Genomic DNA, 17,358 nt, shown 5'->3' on the forward strand with positions numbered 1-17,358 from the left:
TAGTAGTTGCATTAGCAGTAGCGTCAGCAGCAAGCGATTGGCAATCTAGAAAAAAGACATCCAGCCAGAGCTAGTAAGCTGCTGGCCAGTGACCCTTACGACATTAGTTCTGGTATAAGGTACGTAGATCTGTCTTTTTCCTCACGGTCTTCCTGGCAGCTGCCTGCTGGTTGACCCACTCACCACTGAAGACCGTCAGCGCACTCTTGCTGCATCTTGTATTGGGCCCTTCTTAAAACCTCAGCCCTCACTCGCTCTTCTCCGAAACACTATAAATACATTCAGCGCAGTGTTGTTTGATAACAGTCTTACCATACGTCTGGTCTCACCGATAGCCAATTTCAAGGCAAGCCAAGTGATAACATAAAGCGCTCATCAGTCAGTCCGGCCTAGCTGACAGCGCCGCCATATAGAGCATTTTAACTTACTGGAAATTTGCTTCGCGGCAAGTTCGTGTGAGGAACACTGAAGTGCTTCTAATTACGACGTGAATAGGTCAACTTGTTCGACACTTTCCGGTGCAGGAGTTGGGAGGTAAGCTGGCCATATTCTAAAGTGAACAGAACCTACAATTGAGCAACTACAAACGAAGCAACCTTTGCTGCTCATGTGGTAATTGCCAAATCCGATGTGTTGGCTGTTGTCATAAGGTGAAAGTGGTAGTGTGATCAGATCTACTATCGGATATGAAAGTTTACGTGTATCGAGTGGTAAGGAAGCGCTGGACGGGTATCGCGCTACGTCAATACGTTCCTTAATGCCCACTTTCATCCGTGTTACGCAGTGTTCAGAAACCACACAGCGTACATATCGTGTGCTTTAAGTATCGTTGTTTTTGACGAGTTTTCTCTGAAACATCGAGTTGAGACGATATGTATTGACATAACGTTTGGCATGAAGGGAGGTATCTACAAACAAGGAAATAGCCTGTGTATAATATATATTGTTACAAAACAGATCACGTACTCTAATAATAAGATATCCTTGTTGTGGACAAAAAGCACAGGTGTTACTGATTCATGCTTTTCGAGCAGTGTCACGATATTCCCGCCACTTCTTTGGTGAATTCAACCTATATGACAATGCAAAACGAGGCCTTCCGTTTCCCTTTTGATTACCCCCTCCAATAATATTTAAATATTTTTTCTAATATAGTTCCTACAGCGGTAAGCAGTAGTACAGCTTTTTCAAGGACTAGTAATTTACGTAGGTTTACACGTATAACTGTTCAACAATGAAGTTCGAAGCGTAGCTTCTGTAGGTCTATCTATTGACAAAACATTATCTAATTTCTATATTAATATCCAACTCATCTTAGCGTTGAATATTTATGTAATAAATGACCGGGATGGTCGGAAGCCTCCATAAATATTATGGTTAAGGTGCATCAAACCGTATTCTTAAGTCACACAATCAAGGATGCCTTGAAAGCACCATCACATTCACGTCTGAGCGCCATCGAACGATACCATTTGTAACAAAGATCTGTAGTATCACAAAAACTTAAAAGGCCGTCAAATTGCTTAAGGTATTTTCCGTCAGGTAAAACCTAATGGTAGGTGTTAAGAATAAAGATCGTGAACGACAAACGCAACATGTATTTACCGAAGACTTTGAAGTATTTTGGGAGTGAAAGGTGAAAAACGGTCTGGCTAAAGCGAGCCTTACTTTTACCCAAAAAGTAAACTTCCGAAGAAATTCAGGCCACGTCAGTCCATGGCATTTATATCAATATTCAAATGAAGAATGTTACATAACAGCAATTCATGGAAGGCTCTATCAAATCCGCTATTTTTTTTTTCATTAAAAAAAAATTTCATCTTATTACGCGTCACGTGTAGCAACTGCGCACAGGCCTTGCCCGAAAAGCCATGCAAGAAGACAAAGCTCTCAACTTGAGGCTTACATACTGATTGCTCTCTGACTACGTGGCAATGCTAAGATAGCCGAAATCAGAAAACAAGCTTAGGATCCAAACGTGAACCTGTATGCAAATCCTAATATTTCGAAGCACGCACGCCTCTAGTAAAACCGGCCTGACCATTCCCCGTCATCTACATGTACAACATTACATTAAGGGCAGTTAGTGTAAATACACAATACCTGCCAACAACAATGATATGCGGATACCTCAAGGACCTAACTTGAACGTTATTTAGGCCAACATAAAAATTGAGGAATATCTATAACTGAGAGAAACTCAACTTAATCATGTATTGTTGCGTTGTGATAATAATCGGAAAAAAAATCGGCTATAATAATGTAATTGAAATTCGATTTTTTGTGTGTATCTCTCGATTCGAACTAAGATCGGTGTTCCTCGAAGCACAAACATCACTTTCCTGCTTCCTACACAACCGTGTTGGACGTTCTAATCATACGTACAGTATGATACTCCTATATTAACTCCATAGGCTCCTTCTGTGGTGGATCGGTACAACTCTATTCCTCCCTGTCCGGCCACGGCCTTCGTTTTTGTTTCATCGAACCGGTGACGCTGCTCTTTAATATGTAAATCCGCTTTTGTAAATCAACTTTTAATGTCGTTTTGTCTAAGGAAACGAATATTATGATTAGCAGTCTCCTTCGGTCGTCGTTTGCCATAAGCCATAATCTAGTACTCGGAACAATACTCATCGAATAAATTTTGCAGAAGCTCACATTTGCCACATATATTGCCGAGTGGGGCCTGCACAATAAAGGTGCCAGTTTGCTAGAGTCTTGATCTTACAGAAAAGTAATTACTTCTATCGCCGCCGACCACTACCCCATCGCAAACCTCCTCATTTTATCCTTTGAACTTTTTACACAACGAAAGCTGGCAGGTCGCTGGCTAAGCGACGATCTACATTTATTTTCTCGGTAGAACGAAACAACTTATCCTGCATAGCGTTCTTGCGACAAGAAGCTTCGATCTACGGAAGCAATACGACGCTATACCAATGCGAACAGTCTCTTGCGACATCGATACAGAGATAGACAGCTGTGTGAGACAGAGATAGTGCGATGATCTAAACTTAAAAAAAAACGATAAGAATATATGTAAAAATACTAAATGAACATGAATTCGGCGCACACTTAACGCTAGCGGGTCCTGTTGGTGCCCTGTTACGCAGTTGGCCAACGTGTCGTTCATTGAAGCGTAGTGGTAGAAACTAGCCGGCAGCGATGACGATGATGTCGCGCGGAGTAGTCGTCTCAACGCCACTCTGAGATCGCATGCTGGTCTTCTAATGGCCTGATAGACTCTTATGTTTGTGGGATAGCGACTGCTCCTACGACTCGCGGCGGTGCAAAGGTGGTCGGCGGCTGTGCTGTCAAACAAGAGATCGTACGGCCGCCTATACACATGTGCACACACAGATACACAAGCAAACAGACGGACAGATTTAGATCGAAGATCATTGTAGGCCATGGCCTCAACTCTGTTTCATGGCCATCGTTAAAGACGACAGAAGTTCATGCAGTTCGCAGCCTCGTGCGTCAAAGTAGTCGCTGTTTCCGTCGCCGTCATCTGACATATCACGAGTACGCAGCAGCATTACGCAGACTAAAGAAACAGCACTAGCGCTTAATAACACTGAGCATTGCGAACAGATCATAGCCAAATGGGTTAGCTCAGAGATGGTAAGGAGCACTGGGTCAGGAGCTAAATGCTATTGCTGTTACCATTAGATGAACTGCTTGCTGGCTCGCTTTCTTTTACAAACTGGTTAAGAGTCGAGCTATTTAGGCTTGCCTGAGTCGAACAAAAGTAGTCGACTATCGCCGGCAGCAGCGACAGACTTGACGCCAGAGCCGACATAAACGCGGCGGTGGCGGTAGTAGCGGATGAAGGACACAAAGGAGTTTTATGCCACAGAAGCAGCTTGTCAATTAGTCTTCATATGTTCAATCGGTTCCGTTATATGTTTACTCACTGGCACACTTCATCCTGGCTAAGGTCTGGCTAATGATGGGCCCCCTACGACAGATCAGAGCTAGGGGAAGAGTGCGTATATGCGTATATAAATATGTCTGGGCGTCTACATACGCAACTCGGGAGTGCGAGAGCGAAAACGTGAGAAAGGGTGTATGTAGCTCGGTGTATGTATGACGAGAATTTTCCGGCGATTCGTTAAAGCCTGCCTGTCTGCTTAAACTCGCCCGTGTCGTCTGCCGAGACGCACCACTGAGACAGCAAGCGGCTAAAGAGGCTGATGAAATAGGTTGTGTGAGCATCAAAAGTGTGTGTGATGCTGGTTGTACGCGTACACGTCTTTCGTCAGCAGCGAAACAAGATGCTGCTAAATTACTCCGTTACCTTGAAGCGATCATTTTGTATTGGCGAGTTCCCTAAATGCTAGTTGATTTGACGACCCAATGGATACACATATACTATACATACGTATATATATATATATATACACAAGGCAACGTTGATTTCGGACGCGTACATTGAGAACGCTCGTTTGTTGATTGTGTTTCGCAAATATTAAATAACCGATTTCCTACCTTTGATTAGGTTCGTATAACCTATTAACTTCCATGCAACAACACTATGCGTAGGCTTGTCGGGACAATATTTGTTGAACCACGGTCCTTCCAGGCAGCGCGGCTCTGTGCATAGCCGCTATGCATACGCGATTATGATGACCGCTACGAAACGTCAGTTACACGATTTATGTGATTATTTAACTACTATACTCGTGTGTTCTCCTAGTGTTTCATCAGAACAACTATTTACGTCATTATCTTTACTTACTAATTACTTTGCGTTAAACGCAATGTAAACATCCCCAGTTTCTTTCATTTTTGGTGTCCATTCTAAAAATATGCATCAGGTCCGAGCCGAAGGAAAAATTCGAAGCAAAACGAATACAGGTTGAACCGGTATGTGTGCACACCGTCTTATTTAACTAGTATTTAACAGAAGTTTACAACTGTAAAGCTGTTCTCAGGCTTTGGAAAATTTATCAACACTCAAATTGTTCATAGCTATGCGTCATATTCAAAGTCACAATAATAATTAGAAAAACAGCAACGTAACTCAGGTGACGAGGCTCATTTCGACATAAAGCGTTTGAAATTGTTAACAGCTCATCTTATTTTACATCACTAGGCAAACTTAGAGATTAGGAAGGGCCCCTTGTCTTAACCTCCACCACCTCCCTGACACAGCCCTGCGGCGTCAGGAGTCTAGCCTTCTTGCCACTGAGATCCATTAGCATCAAGGCAGATCAAACTAAATTCGAACTAAATCGTAAGTCTGCGTTTGCAAATATTGTGAATTATGACACTACAGCCAATACAACCATTCTCACGCACGCGGTCCACACGACGAAGCTCGACCGTCATGCCACAGTCCGTAATATACCCAGCTGCACGTCGTATGCCGTGTCGTTTAGCTGTTTGGCAATGAGACATGGGCTCAGACGCCGTCGCTCAGGCCTTCAGGCCGTCAACTAGCCCGGGCCCTAGCTGCGACCTTCTCTCTGACATGACAGATGTGAGAAACGACAGGCTTGAGGCTTGCAGCACTAGCAGTCAGCGCAGAAAATAAGGCCCTTCAAAGGCGTTACGCGTTGGTCCATCTATCCTTTTACTCGTTCCGCGAATCTGAGGAACAGCGATAGAAAGATTCGCATGATAACGCAGTAGCGAATGAGCGCATCTCAGTCGGTCAGTCTGTCACTCCGCGGCGACCCGTCCGATGCCGTTTTAACGCTGATGGCAATACGCCGAGACGCGCGGTGCACGGCGCGAGCTTCGACAGTAAACGCGTGGCGAGCAGCTACTACGTCGTTACTCAATGACATCTCGTTACTTGTGGCGGCACTGCTACTACAACGATGGTGAACAATGCAGCTGAGAAAGTTGACATGCGCTTCGGAATAAATAAACACACCGCACAAGAGAACAACAGAAAGACAGAGACAAATACATGGGTGAGCAACACTGCAACTACTACTTCTACAACTTCAACGACGACTACCCCCAGCCCCTGCACTTCTATGGGGATTGCGATCGTGCCGGGCTGCCTAGCCATACGTGGAGCCGAAGGTCTGTGAAGAATCACTTTGCCCATCGGGACAATGCAAAGTTGTCAACGAAAACGAGTGATCTCTGCTAATTTTACATATCATCAATAACGGCCGTGTTTGGCTAGAAGAGGATTATTTTCGTGCCATATTCATGAAGGGCATTCAGTTAAATAATTTTATCAATTAGTCATGTGTTTTCTAAAAACTAAGGTCTCAGATGAAACGGCCGCGTATCATACATGCGTCTTTTAGTTTTATTGTGTTTTGTTACACCCGTAGAAGTACCACTCATAAACGCCAATATATAGCGAGTTAATTGTCAGCATATTCCTAAGCAAACCCACTGGTATATAATTTGCTGCACTGACATCATTGGCACACATTGAAATGTTATTTTAAGATGTCTTCTTGCGCATCAATGGTTTTTTCATGTTTGGAAAACAGTTCTTTGAGCTATTACTCAAACTCGTTAAAAAAAATCTAATGACTTACAGGTTCATAACCACCAAAGTAATGGAGATTTACATATTATAGTAATATGGCGCCAGCAAGAGAATATGTTTCACGATTTCAAAGGCCCTCTTTAGGCTAATAAAAACGGCTTTTTTGTGGGCTATGACTGACTACTATGACCAACTAAAATTTAACGTTAGGTAAGCCGACATTTTCGATTATTATCACTGCCCTGAAGCGGTTTCAAAGAATCATCAAACGAGAACGCGTCCTATTTGGCGTTTCCGTTGTATATGGATGCTCTCTAGCAAGAAATTAAGTTATTCCTATATATATGATACTACTATAATTGCAGCTATTTCGGCGACTCGCCGTGGACAGCATGGAGGGTATCAGTGAAGAGGAAAGACGCTCACACCGTGCAGAACTCCAGCGTAGTCTCCAACGCGAGCTGGCCGATTCATTAATCCGATGTGCGCCTCTTGACGATATCAGGGTACTTCTTGCTTGTGGAGCTCAGGTCAATGAGCCGGTCGCGCAGGGACTCCGCCCCATCCATTATGCCATTTACCAACAATACCAACTGGCCGTCGAACTACTACTTGTCAGAGGTTGGTTTTTCTCGTCAGAAAAAAAAAATTAACAAAAGGATTCTGTCCATACTACACAGTATATCATCGTAATTTTAATTTGTTGTGGGTCGCCTCCGTACCTGTGGATTAAATGAGAGAACCAGCTAAGCGTTAAACAACTGTTTTTTCCAAGTAGAGGCTAATATATATATATATATATATATATAAAAGACGCTGGCGTTATTGCACTGTTGAGTGCGCTGCAACGGACGCATTTTAACTCTGCTAGCTCTGGCGTCTTTCAAGAACCCCTATGCGTCAGCTAAACAATTTCGCCTAATTTCACAATAACTCATTATCATATCGCATATACGCTTAATGCAGGTTAGGCAAGAGACAGCGTAAGAATACGATTTTTTAAGTGGGAAGTTTTGATGTGCGAAAACTTATTCTTACTAGCACTCAAAGGCTTGTTTTAAAAAAAACTGAAATTAAATATTGACCACTACTATATAATCGAATGCTTCTGATAGGGAATATTTGATTTTTTAGGGTGCCAAGTTGACGCAATGGACGATGTTGGTTATACCGCTCTTCATTTGTGCGCGGAGAAAGGGTTCCTTGAATTGGCTCAATTATTGATCAGTTACGGTGCACGGGTATGTTTTACCGATGTGGATACGCAAGGCCGATCGTACTATGGTAACCCACCACGGCAAACAATGGCGGACGAACCCCTTCGGATTGCCATTCGCAACGACCACTTCGAATTGGCTGAACTCCTACTTAAACACGGCGCAAACCCTAACGCTAGGTATCACTTTTATTTTATGATATCCTATATAGTAACATATAACCTCTACTCTACAATATAATGATACCTTATTCTATCATCACCTTTATCATCAAGATCACAAGCACATCACATATTCATTTAAGGCATAACCTAATCAGACGACTAGTGCTCATAGAACGAGCCAGTATCTTGTCTAACACCCGCTGTTGTAATAGAATTGACACTCGTACCTGTAGCTGCGCGTTCTACTGCCAGACAGATCGTTGTTACCGATTGTCAATGGCCTTCAGGGTTGAGTAGTTACTACAGTACGAGCGTGTGCATCAGCATACTGCATTTGTCAATAATACGATACATTTTCGCGTCTGTCGAGCTGGCTACCTGAATGCTGCTTTTGTTGCCATGACGACAGTGGCTACTATTGTCGTACGGTCGCACACGACTGGTCTAATTCGGCTACGTCTGCCTTTCTCTTATCGCCATCAACCCCTCTGCTGGTGGAGGAAATGTGTGCCACATCGCCAGCGGCACCAGTGCCGTTGCCATGACGGACAACAACAGCAATATCCTCAGTCGCGACGGCGCAACATCCTTCTGCAGCGCTTTCCTTCTTCACTGCAGAAACGTCGATGGAGGCACAAGGCGAAGATGGAACCCAAGAAGTGGATTTGATGAAAGATCTGGATATGACGGGGCTAACCGTTTCTAAGGATCGAACAGCAGCAAGAATTTCCACAGCTGCCACAGAGGTGATGCAGAAGAGCCCGGGTCTGCTCGTGGCGACTCAAGTCGAGGTAATGAACGAGTCAGTGCCGGCAAGCCGACGGCGGCGGCAACAACAGCAGCTAGAACGGACGCTGTACGGTGCCGCTGAGCAGACAAAACAGGAAATAATTGTGGACGACAAGATGAGACGGTTACGGGTAGTGCCTTTCCGACCACCCTCGTTCCCCTTGCACAGGTGCATATGCCATTCATTGCCGTACATCTTTGATCTTATTTCTTTCTATGCCCTTCTGATAGTCCCGTGTCTTCCTTTCTATGTTTCTACCATGCGCCGATATGAGGCTATTGCTCGGCAATTAATTACTCTGCATTGTCATCAATTACAATATGTATATATGTCATATAATGCGGCACCTATGTTCCGTCTAAGTATCGTCCGTGAACCTGGCTGCATATGTTGAATACACTCAACGCTTTTGTGCTTATTATTGGCCTGAATCACAGTCAAACGGATTACTAATCATAATGGGAGCCAGAGAACTGTGTTCGCCGTAGGAGACTCTTGAACGTTTCGTGTCGTTTGTTTAAAACGTTCGCGGCAAAGACTCGGTGATGTTTAAGCCGTCTCACCTGATTGTCGAAGTCGACATACCAGATTTTAAATTTCGCATGGGCAGTTCTAAGTGATTCCCTTCTCCACGTCGTAGAAGTTCTCCTGAAAGGGCAGGATAGGAATCGATCTCTATCATTCCCCAGCCTACTTCTATTAACTCAGTTTCCCTATGTATTAGCTCATACATCAAGTCGTCATGGGACTATATAACATTCACCTTTCGCAGACGACAGCAATCGAAGGAGGTGTTTATTCTTTTCTTTTAGAAGATATATTTTCCAAGCTGAAGCCAGGTTGTTATTGCCATGCATTCGATCCCAGAACATGTTTTTTATTCAGACATATTCCCACTAGCTTGAACTGCATCCTGTCCCGCCACATATGAAGTCTTTCGAAATTTTTCCCGCACAAAAATTGCGCGGCTGGCAGTATCCTTCCTTGTGCTTTCTGTTATTTAAATGATCTTAAATTGTTTCGTTTTGCATTTTTTCCAATCGATTTCACTAGCGTCGCTGCAATTAGTTTTATATTTTCAACAGCTTTCATTTTGCTGGCCACACACAGATACTTCGTCGGTGCAGAGATCAACCTTATCTCACCTCTGGCGCTCTCGTATATGGAGTTACTGCTCCGATATGGAGCTGATCCAAATTCCAAGGACCGAACAGGACTGACGCCCTTGATGAAAGCTTGCAGACACCCTCAAGGCAAGTGGGTTGAAGCCAGTTGTTAGATAGGGGAAAACCCCACAAAAATGAATGGGTCATTCGGTATGAAGTGCAGTACAGTGAAGTCTAACTTTTGAACACGTCTCATACGTTTAGTTCTTCTATATTTAATCAAAATATGCACCACTATTATCAATGACCTTTTACCGTTTTAGATAGCAACTTATTTACCAGAAGTCTGACATACGAACATCTTGGAGTATCGAAAAGCAATTTTAGTATCATGTTGGGATTTTAGTAACTTGCCTGTAAATTGTAGTTGGAAGAAACGTCTGGGATACCCCAGATGTTTCTTCCAACTACAATTCCTGTAAATTGTAGTTGGAGGAAACATCTGGGGTATATGGTGGATAACAGACCCTCTAACTGCAGGTTGGGATTTTAGTAACTTGCCTATAAATTGTAGTTGGAAGAAACATCTGGGGTATATGGTGGATAACAGAGACCCTCTAACTGCAGGTTGTGATTTTAGTAACTTGCCTATAAATTGTAGTTGGAAGAAACATCTGGGGTATATGGTGGATAACAGAGACCCTCTAACTGCAACTCTTGCGTTGCCATCGTCATTTTTGCAGCTAGCAAGTTGAGTGGCGTCATGCAATAGAAACAGTCTACATCTGTTTACTAATCTTGGATGCTTGATCTGAAATTTTTGTTACAATCTTCTTCAGCTATAGACGGTAAACTTTAGCCGTAATCAGCAAACCAGAAATTGTACTAAATAACACTTACATTAGAACATCGAACAGACACCATAAGCTTCATACAGGTGTGAACGTAGTTTAGGGTAATGTCCCGCCGTTCCAGCTGCATCCCTCCACTTATATGAGCATCTAAAATTACCGTGGCGTCAATTTGTCAAATTTTTTTACCTAATCAAAGCGAGATAGATACGTTTATCGACAAAATGGTGACAACAACCCAATGGAATAGTTTTCCTTAGGATCAATAAACGATAGAATTATTTTTGGTCCCGATGGAAAAATATGCTTATTTCCTTACAATGGCGGATTGAACTCTGCCTTGAGATGAAATGGTATTTTCTGCCCTTTTTTTATGCCAAACATTGTTGCAAATGAAATTAATGAAGTGTGATTATCTATAGGAAATTATTTTTTCAATTATACTCGAATTAAAGGTTAGATGATGAAACATAATACTAATTATAGTATTGTCAGTCGAACGCAGTCAACGATTATCGTTTCGGATTATTACTTAAACAAATATAATTAGTAATATTTTTTATATTATATTTTAAAATAAATATTGTAAACTAATATTAATTAAGAAGATAAAAACAGGGCATCAGATGTAGGTAGTCTAGAAAAGACTGAACGTTTTTTATAATTATATTATACTATATTGTATATTTTTCTATAATTAGGTTACGACGCTGTAGAGTTACTTATAAAATTTGGAGCAGACGTAAACGCAATGGCCGGCGAGAGACATGATTATCGATCAGTGTTGCATTACGCCGTTTTGTCGTCAAATATGGACACCGTAAAGCTTATTCTGTCGAAGGGTACTCGTGTAAACATGAGCCCATCATACAGATATCCCAGCCCACTGGATTTCGCCGTTCTTAGGTAAGCTTAACCGATACCACCTAGATTTACTGTATGTATTTTTCCTCGGCACTAATTGATTTTTACTAGATGTCTGGTAGGCTAGATTTGGAGATCATACCTAATCGCTACGACCTCAAATTGGCTCCATTTAGGCAAATACGTTTCCTCAGAAATAATGAAGCATCTGCCTCTAACGTTTCATTGTAACAGAGCTTTTTCTCTATGTCTGGCCACTTTCGAGAACAACGGGGATCTTTAGATCCGACGTAGACCGCACGAGCGCTGCTTTCGGACTATACATGTAAATTGCTTGTGCTTTTATGGCGCGATATAGGGCGAACATCGAGCTAATCCGCCTTCTCCTTGATTGGGGCGCGGAAATCAACACGGGCTCGCCGATCGTCGGCTCACCTTTGCACATCGCGCTATCGGAACACGCCGAGAATTCGAAGGAAATCGTCCAGTTATTACTGGACCATGGTGCCGATCCTAATTTCATCACATACACCGACGACGATAAGCCTTTCCTGAAGCCACCTATTGGCGAATACTTCCTTTCGACGGACAGTTTTCGTGGGCATGTTCCCAGAGAGGATATTATCCGGATCCTGCTTAAATATGGCGCCAAAATTGTAATGACGCTTCAGGTAATAATCACACAAACAAACACAGAGTTTGTTAGAACATTAACCCCACAAAAGTCTTTCGGATCGACTGTGAAAGCTGATTTGTTTCAAATGATAACAAAATCGTATTATAAGATAAGCAATAGAATCAGCATATAGTTCCGCCTTGAAGTGTAAGTTATGGAACATACGATAGTTTTCCAAATCTAAATACTTCAAATAAAAACCTTAGAAATTAAAAACAAATATCGCTTTCGCCCGATCGACTAGGTGGCTTGTTAATGAGTTTCATAGCTGATTCGCTTCAGATCGTTGAATGGGCTCTGATCACTGGGAGGGCGTTTGGTACTTTTTCGCAAACAGCGGCCAGCTGACTTTCCCTGTGTAGAAATTTATTTATACATATATATATATATATATATATATATATATATATATATATATATATATATAGATTTTCTTGAATGGATGAACATATCCTAATAGCAAAAGAGTTGACTGCGACGGATCGCCTGTCGCTAACTTATAAAGTTATCTAATCAGCTTGATGACCTTCCGGTATCCCTGAGCGGTAGATGGCACTGCGTAATCGGTCGCGTACTTCTTCGCTGGTGCAATTACGGGAAGCACTATTGTATTGCTAGTTAACGGATCTCTGCTGCGCTCAGCGTTCGTCTAAGTGCAGGTTAATTCAATTAGCTTGCCAGGATTATTGACGTCCTGTAGGGCGCGATTCGAGCACTTTAGATGTGCCTTGAGTGCACTCTAGCATCTAGTGAGCCTAGTATCTTTAGGCCACAATTTCGACAAATCATGCCCGGGTTTTTGCTGCCAGCTAGATTTTTGGCAGTCTGCCTTTCCGTTTCCGTTGGACAATCGTACCGAACAATTAAAACCAATCCAAAGCACAGGCGTGCGCTATATAGAATTGAGCGATTAGTAGCTTACTCATCTTTGGGGTCACTGTTAATTGTGCGGTTCTCTCGACACGTCCTGCGCCTAGATCTAATCCAATTAATGCGTTCTACATTGCTTCCTTTCAAACAAAAGGTACATATAACACAGCCTCTTGCACCATATACAATATACCCTCTAGAATGACTGGACACGCACCAGTACTCATAGAAAAAATCAAATTACTTCTACAATATGTCCTCGACTATATGTAATCGTGCTGTTTCACCATTCATCAATGCCTCCTTTGATCTGTCTGCTTCATTAATGAAACAATTAAGCGTTTGTTTAAGTAATAGCCAATGTTGAAACTATGACGTTTCTAACCTGTTGCCTGGACCAAGTAGGGGGATTTTCGGATCTAAACGGAGCGTAGATGGGCTGCATCATTTGCAGCGGCTGCTTCGTGGAGGATGCGTATGCCATTGCCTGCGCTATATCGGCAGCCTGTGTTCACTTCTCAATATTTGTTTTTCCTTCATTAATTAACATATCTGTTCCACCATGATTTGTCGAAGTTACCGGCATGTTTGTCTTTCCTATGTAAGAAATGTAACATCAGCATATGAAAGACACTCTTAAGTACGTCGCATGTGAGCTTAACATTGATACACATGTCGATGGCAAAAATGGGAAATTTTGTGGAAAAGACCGTTGAAACGTGACAACGAATCAGCGTGATAAGAGAGCATTCGTTCTACTCGTGTTCGTCTTTTAAGCGGCGTCTACGTGTACTTGTGCTAACCTGTACTAATGAGCAAAATATCACCAGTATTATTATTCAACAAAACGAACCTATGCCACGTTTCCTAAGGCGATTTTTCTTTTTGGTTTGGTGTAGTGGGCCGGCCGGAAACAAGTAACTCTCATTAAAAATAGTTTACAAGAACAGAATTTTACTTTTTACTGTTATCATTTCTTATTATATTAAATGTGTTTACTAGATCGTCCAAAATACTATAGTACGCGCCACGCTATAGCGTACAGCTAAATCTCTTTTGTTTGCAAATTCAGACGCAGGATAATCTCGGCATCCTGAAGACGATCCAAAATGTTCAGGAGTACCCTGAAATTATCGATTTAGTGCTTGAGTGCTGCGACCACAATTGGAGCCCGAACGTCGTTCGGAGATCCGCCGTCTTAACGCCGAACGTTCGCGACGCTCTTCTTGAAAAAGCCACTACGCCCCAGACGCTCAAACAGCAATGCCGGGTTCGGGTACGGCATCTGCTGAGTAAGAACGCCCACAAAGTGATCCAGAAAATTGCACAACTTAATGAACTGCCCACCTACCTCAAGCAGTATCTCTTATACGAGGTTTAGGCTAGCCGGATCGACGAGAAACACTTGAATAGAGATTCAGCTATTGTTCTCAGGGCAGTGGCCGTCCAAGAGCCGAAGCGTTTGATGACTATACGCAATGTATCATATGTTATCTCTTGCAAGTAAATTCCAAACGATAAACAGCCCTGAATACAACCGATACCATATGGATCATTACAATTCTGTGCGTTTAAATATGCTATATAGGATCGTCTCGCAGGGACGGCTCAATCCATCCATTTTAATCAACCTGCATCAGCTCGTCTCTCGTCACCCTATTCTTTCGAAGCGTACGTACGTATTCTTACGAAGCGGCGTACACGCGTGGCGTCTTCAAAGAGCGTCCAGTCAATAGGCGTCAACTTAATATGCATATATTTTACATGTTCTACTATTGTTATTCATTTATTATATACTGTATTCTTTATTTGCAACTGCACTGTACATTTGTATTGTTGTGCTTTATACTGTAATTATTCTGTACACCCCTGACTGATAAGGGCTGGGCTTATCACTTGCCTGCTATCATATTGAATAAAAACAAAGGAAGACGGCGGTGATGATGATCGCACAGCAACACATGTTACCATGGCAAAGCGATACCAAAAAAGGTAGATAAATTTAGAGAACGTTTTATTACTCGTTGCCGAATTAAGACGGAAATAATGGAAAAAACATCAATTCTTAATACATAGCCCGAGAACAGGGATCATCGTAATAAAGAAGGTTAGTAGACGAGCAAGTGATATCCCTGTTATCTTCGACTTACCTCTACTTGAGGTAGGACGTTGCTGATGATAAACAAAAAAGTGAGAATAAATCTAGAGGAACTTTTTTCTATGATATTTTGTAACAGTTATATCGGTCCGATGTGAACCGGCAAGAAACATATTGTACTAACTCGCTAAAAAAACAAAAAAAAACACAACCAGTCCAAACCACAGGGACGAAGAAGTGCAAATAGGCCATGTCCGTCACGAAAACGGACAAAAAATTATTTCTTACAGCAGCTTAATGCGGGTTAGAGCGTGAGAGGTGCAGATCCGCCTGAGTGTGTTATGGTACTTGGCCGACAAACAACAAAGTGAAAAATAAATTGAAGTAACATGGAAACATAGATGCAGATATTTATTTCATTTGTCTACTTCTTAGAATCTATCTGTTACAACCAAACCATTAATTCCTAACACGTACGAGAAAGTCTAAAAGGATAGTGGAGCCTATTGATCACGTGTTGCTTGATGGCGTCTACTGCTCTATCGCGAAGCAGACAGGCAATCTTGTGGTATGTCGGTTGCACGCATCTCAAAACGGGAGAGTTTAGATAGACAGGAGGGAGGGAGGGAGGGAGGGAGGGAGGGAGGGAGGGAGGGAGAGAGAGAGAGAGAGAGAAATGCATCGAAAGTGATGGGGCGGCGGGCAGGGGGGCAAAGGTAGAGAGACAGAAAACGTGTTATAATTCTTCGTGATTCCTTCTCGACCATCCTACTGTCATCATGGCGACCGAGCTAACTTCTAACCGTACGCGGCGTTTTCAGGCGATAATAACACTTTTGATTGCAATAAGTGGCAACTGCGTGGGGCGGAGCACTACGCCCAAGCAGCAGTATAACGGCACAAGCGCTCTGACTGTCTTAACTCATGTGAAATTTTTGTACGCGTAAAATAGATGAACCTTGAACACACACAGTGTGGAGCAGAATGGACCGAACTCGTCACCTACCGTTCCCATGCATGCCTCAAAATAGGTGATCTTTGTGGACAAATAAAATCGTCGATCAGATAATTAGGACGTAAAATCGAACACTGCACGGAGACAGCTAATCAGCAGGTACGAGAAGTAACTCGTTCAGGATATACAGCGGCAACTAGGTGCTTTAGCATATCGGTCTACAATATATTATACACGTAATAAATGCTACATATGTCGTTTTTGTACAGATATATCGAGTGGCGAGATAAAAATATAACAAGGTAGAGATGGCGTCATTTTAAACACACGATCTAAATTTAAACGAAACATCTGAAGCGATTAACAGACCAGCATAGGGGATATGTACAAGCTTATAGAAGGACAAAACTAGTCCGAGGACGTCAAAATATCGGTAAATACCATAAGCAGGTCAGCCACCTTCTACTCTATAACGAACTTGTCTACAACGGGAAACCGTGGCATAATCTGCGAAGCTGACGTCTATCTCGATCTCAGGTTACTTCTTTGATCTATCCACGTCTTCTGGGTGCCCCCTGCGCTCGCAGTGGGGAAACATGCCAAGAGCTGCGTTGCCAGCACCAGCAAATGGAAAGAAGCTCCATTCCTGCCTGGGGAATCGTGATGGAAAATGTTCTTTCATAATAACCTGCTAAAGGTAAGGCCATCCATAGCAACAACGTCATCCAAAAGCCTATCCACGCAGTAAATACAATACTGCAGCTAACAAACCGGATCAACACACCCCAGCTGCGAATAAAGTAGTGCTCAGTGATGTGTTACACTAATTTTATCGAAGCGCTTGCAAGGCTAACAATCGGCAAAACATATAGTAAAGCAAAAGCAACATTGTGGCTCTAACCTTTTAGAGCGAAGTTTTCCTCGACGTCAGCCAGACCCCGACGATCAGCTGCGACAAATGCCGAAATGTCATCCATTTAGCATTCAGAATATACATAGGGTGAGTACAACAAGAGGCGGCCCACCTGCCCCATGTCGCAGTGCTGCCCTACTGCATGCGTCTGCATCTGCTAATGGCTGCCGCTTGTAAGCTGAATGCTTCCTTGTTGATAAAACGATAAAGTGTCTGTCATTACTCAGGAACAATATGATGAGAATAGAAAACCATTTTAAAATTTCAACTATAGAACCCCAGTTTTCGAACTTGCACAGCATATGTTAGCTAAATACGATTTTGTACATGCTCGTACTTTGTAGTAAATACTAAATGTAGATATATATATATATATATATATATACAC

General features: G+C 42.5%; 2 protein-coding genes and 2 long non-coding RNA genes across 18 annotated transcripts in view; 2 read left to right on the top strand and 2 right to left on the bottom strand.

Moving 5' to 3' along the window:
* The first annotated feature begins 291 nt into the window (after positions 1-291).
* On the top strand, positions 292-15,502 carry LOC111268451 (uncharacterized). 3 transcript variants are annotated; one of them, XM_022847445.2, is made up of 7 exons: positions 292-534; positions 6,832-7,087; positions 7,601-7,862; positions 9,748-9,890; positions 11,296-11,500; positions 11,817-12,129; positions 14,077-15,502. In XM_022847445.2, the coding sequence occupies exons 2-7, from the start codon at positions 6,859-6,861 to the stop codon at positions 14,383-14,385; spliced, it is 1,461 nt and encodes a 486-aa protein (XP_022703180.1). In that variant the 5' UTR covers positions 292-534; positions 6,832-6,858; the 3' UTR covers positions 14,386-15,502. The 3 variants fall into 3 exon arrangements, with proteins under 3 accessions (XP_022703180.1, XP_022703181.1, XP_022703182.1); XM_022847446.2 differs by lacking the exon at positions 292-534 and adding an exon at positions 4,592-6,042; XM_022847447.2 differs by lacking the exons at positions 292-534; positions 6,832-7,087; positions 7,601-7,862 and adding an exon at positions 7,907-8,805.
* LOC111268453 (uncharacterized) lies at positions 2,820-3,959 on the bottom strand. Its single transcript, XR_002685239.2, has 2 exons — positions 3,921-3,959; positions 2,820-3,341 (listed from the first exon to the last, which is right to left on the bottom strand). It is a non-coding gene; the product is annotated as an uncharacterized LOC111268453 (long non-coding RNA).
* LOC111268452 (uncharacterized) overlaps positions 7,103-17,358 on the bottom strand; it is a 15,981-nt gene continuing 5,725 nt past the window's right edge. Inside the window, exon 4 of one of the 3 annotated variants that reach the window (XR_015314222.1) lies at positions 7,103-7,188. This is a non-coding gene — a long non-coding RNA (uncharacterized LOC111268452). Of the gene's footprint in view, positions 7,189-17,087; positions 17,160-17,358 lie in introns of those variants that run through there. The other 2 variants (XR_015314225.1, XR_015314224.1) reach the window with 2 other exon arrangements.
* The window catches only part of LOC111268450 (P protein), a 53,955-nt gene continuing 53,207 nt past the window's right edge, over positions 16,611-17,358 (top strand). For 7 of the 11 annotated variants that reach the window (XR_002685232.2, XR_002685234.2, XR_002685233.2 and 4 more), the window contains exons 1-2: positions 16,613-16,754; positions 16,966-17,057. Coding sequence is in view for 8 of the 11 variants with exons in the window: in XM_022847433.2 (XP_022703168.1) it covers positions 16,728-16,754; positions 16,966-17,057 (119 nt within the window). In the remaining 3 variants the exon portion in view is untranslated. Of the gene's footprint in view, positions 16,755-16,776; positions 17,058-17,358 lie in introns of those variants that run through there. The other 4 variants (XM_022847441.2, XM_022847439.2, XM_022847436.2 and 1 more) reach the window with 4 other exon arrangements.

Source organism: Varroa jacobsoni, unplaced genomic scaffold, assembly GCF_002532875.2.
Source record: "Varroa jacobsoni isolate VJ856 unplaced genomic scaffold, vjacob_1.0 scaffold_1287, whole genome shotgun sequence".
Taxonomy (NCBI): Eukaryota; Metazoa; Arthropoda; class Arachnida; order Mesostigmata; family Varroidae; genus Varroa; species Varroa jacobsoni.

Bases quoted from the DNA above. Each gene is read 5' to 3' on its own strand.
- LOC111268451 (XM_022847445.2), top strand. From the start codon at position 6,859: ATGGAGGGTATCAGTGAAGAGGAAAGACGCTCACACCGTGCAGAACTC. The intron at 9,891-11,295 runs GCAAGTGGGTTG...TTCTATAATTAG, and splicing joins AGCTTGCAGACACCCTCAAG to GTTACGACGCTGTAGAGTTA. The intron at 12,130-14,076 runs GTAATAATCACA...TTGCAAATTCAG, and splicing joins AAATTGTAATGACGCTTCAG to ACGCAGGATAATCTCGGCAT.